The following is a 13,543-nucleotide window of genomic DNA, read 5'->3' on the forward strand; positions in this document are numbered from 1 at the left end:
CCCGGTTCAACATGATCGAACCAAGCACATCAAAATTGACAGGCATTTTATCCGAGAGAAACTTGAAGAAGGAATAATCTGCATGCCATTTGTTCCAACAAACCAGCAACTTGCAGATATTCTTACTAAGGGCTTATTCAGACCAGTTTTTGAAGATCTTGTAAGCAAGTTGGGCATGATAAACATATATGCGCCAACTTGAGGGGGAGTGTCGAGATATTAGGAGGATTTTTAGTTTTTCAGTTTTGAATAACAACCTGATTTAGGTCGGGTCTTGGTTAGTTAGGATATTCCTATTATTGTGGAATCTAAGTTACGTTTATTTGCTCTATAAATAACTTATGTATTCTGCCGATTATCATTATCAACAATAAAAATAGTTTTTTCCTTCTATTCAAAACTACACAAATAATCCTTTAATCTATCATTATCTTATCCTAGACATAATAATGCATGTTTACTCTTTGCCGCTAAGCTGATTGGATGCCCCAACAAACAGGATAAGAATTTTCATGATGAAAACACCGCCTTGGCCGAGACAAAATTTGTCTTCTACATAATTGAAGACAAGAAAACTGCATACCTGCTATAATATAATTAATAAAATACCATACACGAAAAAATAAATAAATAAAAGAAGTTAACTATAGCTTTTGCACTCACCCGACTAAGTTAATATTCGTCAATGACATCTGTAACATTTCTAGTTTATGATCCTACTCATGTACAAAGATACTTGCAGAACAATATCTCCTCTCCCAAAACCATTTTCAAAAATTGGGGAGGGAATCTTACTTAAATTGTACAAGGAGGAGAATGTACGAAGATCAAAAGTAATGCTTCGGTTGGCTCAACTAGGGGACTAATTATTTGGTACAAGAAACATCATAGGTGATGCAACCTGATGTATCTTACTACTTTCTTGGCGTAAATTTTCACACTTTCTTTCTTCAATGAATTTCTATTTTTCTCCCCTTCTCTACAGCATTACTTGTGCAACGTTTTCCGTCTCTCTTCTTTTTTGTTTATTTTTTGGTCTTTTTCTATAAACTTTTTTTTCTCTATTCACCTCTTGGGATCGAATCCTGCCGAGCCAACTCATAGTTTCGATCAGGGGGTCCTTCTTCGTCGTTATTTACATTATTTGCTTTCGAGCAGAGGAAGAAGAATGAAGATGTGTATATTGTCACATGCCATATGCTGCGAAGGGAAGAATCAATTAACCGAGAAAGAGAGCAAGGGAGAGGGAGGGAAGAGGGAAGGATCATAGTAGTACCTATGCCAAATCCAGTAACTTTCGCTGGTCTCCAGTTTCCAGCTTATTGCTGCCATGGCCAGTGCGGTAAATCCAGCAAGAACATAGCCCCAGTGAAATCGTTTAAAGATTCTCTTGATAAGATTATGAAGCCAACCTCTAACAGCTTGCCCTCTGCAGTGACAAAAGTTTCGAGGCCTTCTAAGAAGAGAACTGGAATTTACAACAATATTACTATGTCCCAACTTATGTGATGTAAATGGGTTTCAGCTATAGTTTTAACTGATTGCTTACCATCATAGTTTACATACACCAAACATATTCATTTTAAAACTTAACTTAATGCGCTAAATCGGATTTATGGTTGCGGTTTTCTTTCTTCTTCTCAGAAACCTCATGGTTAACTTAGTTTAGAAACCCACCTGTCAAGCATAGTTAAGCAGAATCCAATAGGCGGCAAGGAAAATGATCTGAGCTTAAAAGAGTATTCTATAAGCCATCCAACAAGTAGCCCCAAAGTTCCGATTGCTATAACGAGAATAATGTTGGAAGATCTGCAAACTTCCTATATTTAGATTTAATGCCTGGCATGGTAGCTAAAACAGGATTGCGATTTTAAAAGCATCAGATATATTTGTCAGTTCAAGGTACCTGGTTGCCTTAGTGATCGCCAGAAGAGCAGTAATGATAGCAACAGCTGTGTGTATCGCTCTCTTAAAGGCTTCATCAATCGTAGCTAAGTACACAAAAGTGCTCACCACAGCCATGAAAGAGAGCCAGAAGTCCAGGAACTGAAACATTTTCAAATTTACCAATTGATGTGTCATTCAATTAAGAAATTGCAAGATGTTTATACAGTTTTCCCCTTTTATCTCACTTAAAGAGGTGTTTACAAGATTTCTTCAGTTCATAAAAACAAAATCAATTAGCAAAAATCTTTCGACAATTTAAAAACCAAGGTTCCACCAAAACTACACCCTTAAGTATAGAAGAACAAGTATACTTTTACCTGCAAGACATTAAAGGATAATGCACACCACGTTCCGACATCACATGCATGATATAATCCACTTGAAATTCCACTAGTTGTAAATACTATCCATTCTGCTAATGCCTGCATAGAGAAATTTATAACGCACTTGCAGAACAAATAAATTGAGTTATATCTTATATGAAGGGAATAAAAATCATGTATTTCCCATGTACTTGAAAAAAAACTGAAATTTCTTGGAAAATTGGCCATACAGCGGAGGCAACCCCCGTTATCACTATTGATATCATTGAAGTCCTTCATACTCATGAACATCACGGAACCTATCATTTTGGGCATGTTTAGTATGCTGTATTAACACTCCATATTGTTACAGTGTTTGGCAGTATTCACACATCATATAATTTAATACAATCCTCAAAATTAATACACTATCTTAATATGACAAAGCCAAACACTATAACATACAAAAAAAATTTGTATACAACACAAGTTCTCACCATTGTCAGTTCACTTGAAAAAAAATGTATGGATTACCTTCTGGCGAAGGGCCCAAAAGGCCGGAAATGCAGCTGCAGCATTTGATGCAATAAGAGAAACGGATTGCCATATGTGCCCTAAAAACCGAGTTTTCCAATGTAAACAAAGGTCTTAAATCTCTAACAATTAAGTACGAGTTGAAGAAAATAGATAACGGTACAAAATTTTAAGAATAGGATATTATGAAGACCAATCATTCAAAATAACATACCTTGACGTGATACAATTTCAACACTACAATCAAAGCCTCCATGGTTTCGATCACAGGAGCAGTAGCTGAGAAAAAAGGAGAACAAACACAAATCATATTAACAGATTATCATTAAAGGGTTAATAGCTCTGTTAGTCCCTGGATTTTGAGCATAGTGACATTTTGGTCCCTGAACTTTTAATTGAGGCATATTTTTAGCCCCTAAACTTTCATTTTTTTGACGGTTTAAGTCCATGACAGTAAAGTTGATAAACGATGTCTAAAATTTAACAAAGTTAAACAAGTGCCCATCATGTGATGATTTAAAATTTTAAGAATTACGTTATATGCAAAATTTTCTCTTTGTTACTACTAAAACCTATTAACAACTATAACATTTTGCATATTTGTAACTATTTAAGTAGAATTTTCTCTTATTATGTGATAATGAATTGATTATCTAGGCTAAATTATAGAAATCATTCGTCAATTGTACTATCAGGGACCAGAATGGTCAAAAAATGAAAGTTCAGGGACTAAAGTAAATATGCCTAAATTAAAAGTTCATGGATCAAAATATAACTATGTTCAAAGTTCAGGGACTAACAGAGCTATTAACCCTAAAGTAAAATGTAGTAATGCCACAATGATAGGTAAAAAAACTCAGTTAAGCATTAAAAAAAAAAAAAAAAATTGTTGAGAATGCCTGAAATGTAGCAGACAAGAAAAAGTAGTAGGGTAGGGCTGAATAAATAACCTGTATAACGCTAAACCACTTGCATCCAGGGCAAATTTGCATTCCCCGTGAGAAGAGCACCTTTTGGGGCACCTTTCAAGGGAAATAGACATAGTTGTCTGATCTCTGGAAGCAACGTTGGTGTCATTCCTACGCCTTAATCCAAAACCCCATGTTCCTTCCCTAATAGATAGAATGTAAAAATCAAGCTTTTCTTCGCTTGAATTATATAACTTGAAAAACATGGAGCCATCACTGTTTCTTGTCTTGTTAGCATAATAATAGTTCCAGCTATCAAGAGTTGGATATCCGCCAAATCTAGCATATATTTCAGAAGTAATCTTCGTGTCTGATGTTAGTTGGATGTGGATATTTCCTCCGGCAGCACCTCTAGGAATGTCCAAAACAAAATAAGTCCAAGCCTTATCCGGTTCTTCACCATATGAGGTATTGGTAAGAATGGGTTCGAGAGGAAAATTAGCTCCATTTGAAGTCACTTTTCTGCTGACCGGCAAATAATAGGATTCAAATGGTGCTGAACCTCTCCTGAGAACTGTCTGCAGATAACCATTCTCAGCTTGTCAATAAATTACTCCTGCGAATAATTTTCTTGAAGCATCAAGATGAAGATAAAGTAGTACGTAAAAGAAGCTGTTTTAAGACATGCTTTTAAGCAAGAAACATTATCAGAGACAGAATCAAAAGCTCATTCCATTTTTAGATATGGCAGCAATCAAAATGAAACTTCCAAAGCAAAAGCATCATCCCAACATTTCATCCTGTTAATTTCTAAATGTCATGTGTCAATATATAGATTAATCACTTATTACAAATTCAAGAGTTTTCAAGATTTAGTCACGGCCAACTGGAATCTTCTACAGGTTCACGTGCATTCGTTTTCTTAATGAGCTAACTTGTGTGCAGCTGTCCTACATAACTAACAATCACTATTTATTACTTCTCATCAAAACTCGATCTCTGTTTATGTTCCATATTAGCTAAGATCACCAATGGGCACAAGTAATAGTGGAAATTAAACTTCACAAAAGAAGAAACTTCCTAGAAGAAAACATATTTAAGTGCAATGTCACCTGAAGAATGAATTTCTCCCACGTACAATTTGGTCCAGCCTTCCCCAGTGGACATTGAAGCACTTTTGCCTCCATAGAATAGCAAACCTTAATATCAGTTCCCTGAATTCCACTAAATTCTTTTGATAGATTAACAGGTAAGAGGCTAATATACCATCGACCGATCTTTGGTGAGCGAATCAACAAAGGGGCTTTGCTTATGTCACTGGAATAATCATGCAAAGTCGTTGATGGCATAGCACCATGTCGAACAATACACATTAATTTGAGTTCACTAAAATTGCCAGTGTTATTTGGAGTTACATTAAAACTGATATTCCTAGCTGTAATCTGCAACTCCTCAGCAAGTCCCATTACGTCCAAAGTGTAGACTTTTTGTTCACCATCCCCATGACAAGAAGTTTCGAAATTATTTTTGCAGGATATAATATTCATTGTTTGGTTATACAACATAGCTTCTGAAAAATTTGCTGAAATACTGTAGCTATAGGTAGAACATAAAAGCGAATCAATTGTCTGGTTGCAGTATTGGCCCAACATGGTTGAGGTTGTACATCCTTCCACAGTAATGTTGGCACTGAAGGAGTATGCCGGACCACGACTAATCTGCATTGCAGGCATAAGCTCTAGTTAAAATATCCAAACAATATAGGAATATTTAGAATTAATGCAAGAAGAATGCTTGAAAAAAACAAAGGAAATGAATCTACCAATTCTAGGCTGTGTCATAAGGAAATGTAGACAACAATTCAGTGAAGCCAATAGGGGTAGCTCTGTGGAGCCATCAGATTTTTACAAAATTAGGTAATTATATGTTGAAATTTACTTCTACATTTAAAGATGAAATATGGTAAAGCTTCTATAGCATGTTGCTTCTTTTCTATTCTCCTTTTCAGAATTCAGACCCACAAAACCGTATGGAAAAAATTATAGATGCGTCGCCTCAAACTTCATTTTGATAAAAGGAAAAGAGATGTACATAATAAACCTATAAAACTCAAGTGAATATATATATATATATTATGTAAAAAGGAGATAAAAGAATTTAAAGTAATTTAGAACTATTACCATCTTTGATTGCGTCCTTGTAGGTCCAATGCCATTAAATAGGCCAAAATACCAAACTCCAAAAGATATCTGAAGAACAAGTTGTAAATTAATGTTACTCAAGAACCAAAAGTAAAAGACCAAGAGCGAGAGGAAAAGGAAAGAGTTAAAAAAGAAAAAATGAATAGATGCCACAAAAGCTCTGATGTTTGCATGGCTCATTTATACCACAAACAACTAGATACGAAACGTTATGATATTATATCCAGACAAAATGAATGTCATAAGTAAAGGGTCAGACCTGCTCATTTGTCAAATTAACTGTGAAGTTTTTGTGCATAGGATAGCACTGCTCTCCATTATGAAGAGCCTGTATTCCTTCAAATGAACTATTGAAGGCAGGAACTAAAACTGTCACAGCAGAAAATTTAAACATTAGCCTTGGTATAATCTTGATTAGACTATAATTCAAAAAAAAATATATATATATATATATATTTATATTGATTATACTCTCAAGTCGAAATACCTATACTTGAACAAAACAAGTTGAGCATACAACTAAAACTTTAATTACCAAAAATCTCTGACTAACCATCTTTTCAAATAGTTGAGAAACAACATTGTCATTTAGAACTCAGTAAACACAAAATCTGTGGAGTATTGGTGGTGCCATACTTATCAGGTAAGATACATAACTATTACATAATACTCTATAAGGCTTTTCAACACGTGCATTGTGCAGTTGCAAAATCAAGACTTATGTGGATGAACTTGTATATTCAGTAACAGTTTAACAATTTCAAAAACTATTTGCCCATTTGGTTTATAGGTTTGAATAGAAAGTTTGAACAGAAATTCAAATTTGTTTACATGTTTGTAAGAAAAGCACCGTAGCAAAAAACTGTTTGAACCAAAACTTCTTGGTTCAAACCCGTGAAACAGACAAAGGATATGTTACACCTACCAGAACTGCCCGAATCCTTTGGAGAACCATTGACATCTGGAAGTGGGGGGCTGCCACCCCTAAAGCAAATTATTGGCAGCTTACTTTTAGGAACCTTTTCTATGTTTACATTACCCTGAAACATAGAAACACACATAAGTAACAAACATAGAAACACACATAAGTTTCTGTGCCTTTTAGAGCGCAAGTTTTTTTGTGTCTCTGTTTGGAGACAATACACAGCGGAAAAGCAAAAAGGATGTCAAACCAGAATTAGTATGATACAATCAAGAAGACAGACTTAGAGACTTGAATAATCTATCAGAAGTATGCCCCTACTTAATTCTTTATAGAATAACTTATAGAAAAACAAGGAAACCATGAGAAGAGATAGCTGGAGAAAAGCAAAGCCTACAAAATCAAGTAGCCTGCAAGAATTAAGTACAAACAGGTGGGTGATATACTTGATGAATTCTATTTATTCTTCAAAGATGCTACGAACACTTACAAGGTCAACATCTGAGTGCATTACCAATGACATTGAAGAGAACCATGGTGGCAATTCAACTGGGACAAACCAAAACACCAAAACCACAAATTAAAATAAATTGCACAATTAATCATTATGATATGTCATTGTATTTCAATAAATAAAAGTAGTCCATGTAGATATATTATTTGACAAAGTAAACTCTTTTTTTACTCATTCTAGTTAATAATGACTTAGTTAATTTAAAACATCTCATTACTAATTCTAATTGAGAAGAAAGCCAACCCACATTAGAAAAAAATTTGCCCACATGTTCTAACTAAGGCTTCGGAAACATTCTACGTTAGCATATAAACGTTCGCAAATCAGGACAAGCAATTATTTAACAACCATGAAGTTACAAATATTTATAAATAAATAAAAATTGCAAGTAAAAATTTATGACATCAAAATTACATAGCAAGCAAAAACTCAAATTAACACCAGTAATTAATAATTGGGAATGCACTAAGATTAATCAAGTCATTGACTAAAAAACGATTTTGACTTCGAAAACTGTAATGGTAAGTACGAGATAAAAACGAGAATCGCCTTTTACTCGTGCAAATTACACCAATTCTTCAAAAAGAGACAGAAAAGGAAGAATTTTGTCAAATACCCAATAACGATAACAACCTTAAATTCTTAAGACACCATGTATTCAAACAATAAAATTCTGAAAAGGGTCATCGTTAAATAGCTCACAAACCTCTGATGTAACGCAACTCAAACGCCCGGAGAGTGGTCGGAGGGTAGCTGAAGCTGGAAATGGTAAAGCTGTTTAATGGAATTTGGTCGTCGTAAGAATAAGACTGACCAAATAAATAAAGAAGAAGCAAAAGTACAACACTGAAAATCGGATATGAAGAAGAACATAGAAATGAATTGGGAGCCATTATTTTCCTGTTTTTCTTTGTATTTTTGAAGCAGAGAAGAGGAGATTGAAATGGGTCCTTAAGAAATTAAACTAGGATTTAGTAGTTTGTTTGTTGGTGTTTAAAGAAAAATGTGGGACTGATTTTTCATTTTTTTTTATTTTTTCTCTAAAATTAAATTTTCAGGGGCCTTGATAATAATAAAAATAATAGTAATAATAATAAAGTATAGACAAGTCACAAATGCGAAGCTTGACTTGTGTAGTTCGTCAACCTTGGCTTCTAGTTCTTCTAGAAGAGGAGACGACAAAGAAAGCACGTGCTTCAAAGGGCAGTTAAGTTAGTTCGTTTTTTTTTCGGAAAGTACCGCAGTTAATTTTGGGTTAAAGTTAGGGAGAAAAATAAAAATAGACCGAGACTTGAGATGAATTAAAATTAATAGGTTAATAATTTATATAAGTTAATAAATAGTTTAAATTATTATTTTCGTTCATAACTTGTCTAGTTCTAAACCATAACTTGACAAGTTATTGTCCATAATTCACGATTTTTATCCATAACTTGTCTGATTATGAATCATAACTTGATAAATTTGTCCATAACTTATCTGATTATGAACCATAACTTGACAAGTTATGGTCTATTAATTTTTATAATTAAAAATTGGCCTATATACTTTTTAAGCTTTTTATATTGACATATTTTTTACTATTTTCCATTAAAATATTGTTAATCTGATATTTGAGAGTCTTTTCCGACTCAAAAAGAAAAAAAAAGAAATAATAAAAAAAAGCCGTGGTAATGATTTTTGCAATTTTGGGTAACAAATAAAATTTTGAGTACTAATTTGTTTATTATCTTTTAGACATCAAATAATGTAATAAAAGACAACCCGTTTATTAAAATATAATTGATAAATAATATTTGAATTAAACATGCATATGTTATTTGATTAATATTGATACTCTCACATTGTTTGAAACTTCAATTTAATTTTAAAAAAATAAGTATTTGCAGCAATGAGGTGTGTTTGGCACATCAGATTCGGATTGAGGTTAAGATTATTAAATTATTAATCCTAATTCAATATTTGGTAACAAAAATTTGACCATACAGGCCAAAAAGTAATCCAACATTTTGTGCTGGCTATGAAATAACGTAAAACGCAACACGTTGAGATTTTAAAATTTTTTCCTAAACCCATCTCCTATAGTCATATTATCTATTCGGAAAATAATTTTGAGCCATCAAAGCATTTCTAACCTTTTAATTTTTTTTAATTATTCTCCTTTATTTGAATCAACAATTGTGTGAACGCTGTAGAATTTTCTCCGAATTCTTGAATACCTTCAAGAATGATGATCTCTATTCTCTTTTCAATTTTCAGGCCCCGTTCATTTCGCTGATTCGAGTTTAGAATTCGAGTTTTGCTACAGTAAAAAACTCTCACAAACAATCACATTTAACTTTTTTACTACAGTAAAGAGCTCTCATATAAAATCACATCTCAACTCAAATTAAAAACTCAAATCAGCGAACTAAACGGGCTCTAAAAAAAATGCTAAAGCAAGTGCTCAGAGCTCTTATGCTTATTCAAAAAAAAAAAAAAAAAAAAAAAAAAAAAAAAAAAAAAAAAGAAAGAAGACAAAAGTGCTTATAGCTCTCTGTAAAAAGAGTTATAGAAGAGGTCCTCAATTGTGATTTTTTTTTTAAAGCAAAAGTCTTCAATTGTGAATTTATGACTAGAAAATTTCCTAATTTGATATATTATAAAAAAATCGCCCACACCCACGCTTGCGGTGTGCTCAGATCGTCTAGGGATTTGCCACATGTACGTCATTAATTAGTTCTACAATATAGTTTTCTCTAATCGCAGTTCAACACTTGGACAACCAAAATAGATTTAGGAAAAAGAATTAGTTTATGTTTATTTTTAATCATTAAAATAAGATAAATTCTAGCATTACTTTTTCTATCACTTTTTACATTTATTGTTTGACACGTGAATTCTTATTTTTTATTTAAATAATAATATTTCATATTAATGGAGTCAATGTATCAAATGACGCTAACATTTCTCTTAAAATAAATATATTTTCATACTAATCATATATATAGATATAACACTTTAAATGATTATTTTCACATGCTATGTTTATCTTAATGCTTAAAATTATTAATTTATATATATGTATCACGTTTATTCATAAACAAACGAATAAACTTTATTTCAATTTTCATATAGCGCCAATGATAGAACATAAATATGCTATACAAATTATAAGCTAAATAATTAAGTCATTTACCTTCTAAATATATGATTTTATTATAACTTTTATTAAAATACTTATTTAAATTTAACGTCTCAATTTTATATTCTATAAATTATTATGTAATAAATTAATTATCAATTATTACATTTAAATTAACTCACTTCGACGATACAACGCTAGATTGCATTTTCAGTCATCTAATCCGTCAACTTACAAAACACAGGAATAATTCAAATTAATCCTCTGCAGTCCTATAATTTTATTTAGTCCCGTGCGCCAAACAAGACTAATTTTTGAATAAATCAATAGTATTTTCCACGACTAATTAAGAACTAGCCTTAGAAGAAATACAAAATAGATCAGTATTAATTTCAGCATGATGTGGGGGCACATACGAATCATAAAGTGCTCGATAGACAAAAATTCAACAATTAGTGCCATTAAGCCTTAATTTTTTTTTAGTTTAGATTAAAAAAAAAAAGGCTTCAACAATAAAATTCATTATAAGTTACTTTTGAGAACTACAATTTGTGAGACTTACAACTTACATTAAAACGAATAAACTAGCTAGCCAGCATCCAATTCCATTATGCCACGGGACTTGGCTAGAAGGAGCTTTTGCTAGCCAATATGAATTTGATTTGATGGACCTATATTTGCGGTATAGTATCTCAGGGAAAAAAAATGTGGAGTATTGGTAATTTTTTTTAGGGTTAATTTCAATAATAGCACTCATGAATAAATGATTATTAATTTTAGTATCATTTTTATATATTTTCACAATTAGCATCGTCATATCAATAAAAGTGGGACCATGTTATTTTTACTTGAATTAAAATGACAATTGTGCCCCATTTCAGTTTTAAAGCCTTGAATATATATTATGAAGCATTTTATAATTCAAATATTCAAGTAGTAGAGAGATGAGGAGGAAAACGAACGCACGCGACGAACCCACGACAGCAACCACCCACGCAGTGAGAACCCACGAACTCAGAATCAGGCGACGAGAACCCACGAACCTTCGCCGGAGAAATCAACGCCTAACCCAAAAGCACGAACCGAGGAAACCTCATCCTCCTAACATTCTTCGCCGAAAAAATCAACCACAAAACAGACGATGTCAATGGCGGATTCCGAGACAAAGGCGAAAACTTTATTGGCTTTTCTTGTTTATTTGTTTTTTTTTTCTTAGGTATTTATTGTTTTTTTTCTTTTACCATTTTTTTGTCATCTTAGAAGAAAAGAAAGGCTTTAGAGGAGGAGATAAAAGCAGATAAGGTTAGTTATTTAAAATTTTTTTATTATCATTGTACTCCTTATTTGGTCTGTGACTCTGCCTGATGGCTGGTCATATCATTATGATCGGTTGGTAATTGTATTATGACCGATCATAAGACAGACACATCGTTCGATCATAATACTATGACCGATGGTCATAATTCTATGACCGGCCATCAAGCAGGCAAGCACATAGTGTGACTGCCTGACTGATGAGCCTGTGGTCATAGCATTATGACCGTCGATCATAGTACTATGACCACACTATGTGACTGCCTTATGACCAGCCATCAGTCATAACATTATGAACGAGCCTGCATGATAGGCGGTCATAGAATTATGATCGTCGGTCATAGTACTATGACCGCTCAATGGTCAGACTCTTAGTGTGTCAGTCATAGTACTTTGGTTAACAATTTTGTTTACTTTTCTTGTTTTTTTTTGTATTTATTTATTTTTTTTGTATTTATTATTTATTTTTTGCCATTATTTGTCATCTTAGAAGAAAAGAAAGGCTTTGGAGGAAGAGATGTCGTTGATAGAATGTGACATCATAATCAGAAGGTATCTTCACATGAGCTTCCCCGTCTTCAACAACATATCTTAAGGATAGACTTTTTCCTTGTGGCCGAATCTCAAACACATTTCTCACCAAATCTATAAGACCAATATATGTTATGTTGGTGGGGACCAATATCCCCTTCATTTCACAACAGACGTATCTCAAAGCACGGTCCCAATATCTATTGTACTTGGTGAAGACGTTCAATCTAGCAGACATTCCTAAATAATTTCAATAACAATAACTGTTAATCAACATGCAATTACTTCTAATCGTCATCGAGTCATTAGAAATGGCCAGTCATAACACTATGTAATGGCCGGTCATAAGGTAATCATAGTAAGCGAGTCATAACACTATGGGTCATTTCAGTCATAATATTATGACCGGACGGTCATATCACTATGAATGCCTTATGACCGGTCATAATACTATGACTGGCCATTTTGACTCATATTGTTATAATTTGACTTATAGACAATGACTCATACTGTTATGACTGACTGGTCATAGTATTATGACCGGACATATAACACTATGAGTCATAATACTATGACTCCGAAGGTCAACTATGTCCTTGATGTGTTGGTCGTTACAATCAGTTTACATATCAATTATAAACCATCTAAAATCTCAAATTGACGAAGGATATTTTCAATTCCTATCACATTAAGTTAAACCCAATCATTTTTTTCAAGTTCTATATACTAAGTCTCCCAAAAAATAAATTTAAAAAGACAAAAACAAAACAAAAATAAAAAAATTGTGTACCAACCTCGATTTGTGCACAACCAGAGTATTGGCGATGAGGGAATGCGGGCGTAGCGAAAAGAGAGACCGAGTGGAGAGAGAGGCCAAACTTGAGAGAGAGAGAGAGAGCGCGCCAAAAATGGGGTGTAAAGAGAGAGAGAGAGAGAGAGAGAGAGAGAATGGGCGAGAAAGTTGAGAGTTTCTTTGGGGTACTTTTAAATCATATTTTTGACCTCAGTGGCGTAGAAGTCATTTTACCTCACACTGCTGACATGACAATGTTAGTTGTGAAAATATACAAAAATGGTGTTAAAATTAATAATAATTTATTCAGGAGTGTTATTGTAATACACGATATTTAATTAAGCCTTAAGCCAATAATAAATAAATTTAGTAAATTAAAATCATGCACCACATTTACCATTTATCTCAAAGTTATTTATTGGCATTATATTTTATTATTATAGTTATCATATG

At 33.1% G+C, this 13,543-nt stretch overlaps 1 protein-coding gene across 1 annotated transcript; it reads right to left on the minus strand.

The window, feature by feature from the left end:
- Window positions 1-646: 646 nt before the first annotated feature.
- Window positions 647-8,278, minus strand: LOC21404318. The gene is made up of 14 exons (XM_010114640.2): window positions 8,035-8,278; window positions 7,305-7,363; window positions 6,818-6,932; window positions 6,152-6,261; window positions 5,872-5,940; window positions 4,804-5,409; window positions 3,734-4,269; window positions 2,998-3,062; window positions 2,784-2,863; window positions 2,265-2,369; window positions 1,907-2,046; window positions 1,678-1,809; window positions 1,277-1,429; window positions 647-1,200 (listed from the first exon to the last, which is right to left on the minus strand). The coding sequence occupies exons 1-14, from the start codon at window positions 8,219-8,221 to the stop codon at window positions 1,062-1,064; spliced, it is 2,496 nt and encodes an 831-aa protein (XP_010112942.1). The 5' UTR covers window positions 8,222-8,278; the 3' UTR covers window positions 647-1,061.
- Window positions 8,279-13,543: the final 5,265 nt, after the last annotated feature.

The sequence above is a fragment of the Morus notabilis genome, unplaced genomic scaffold (assembly GCF_000414095.1).
Source record: "Morus notabilis unplaced genomic scaffold, ASM41409v2 Scaffold248, whole genome shotgun sequence".
Lineage (NCBI taxonomy): Eukaryota > Viridiplantae > Streptophyta > Magnoliopsida > Rosales > Moraceae > Morus > Morus notabilis.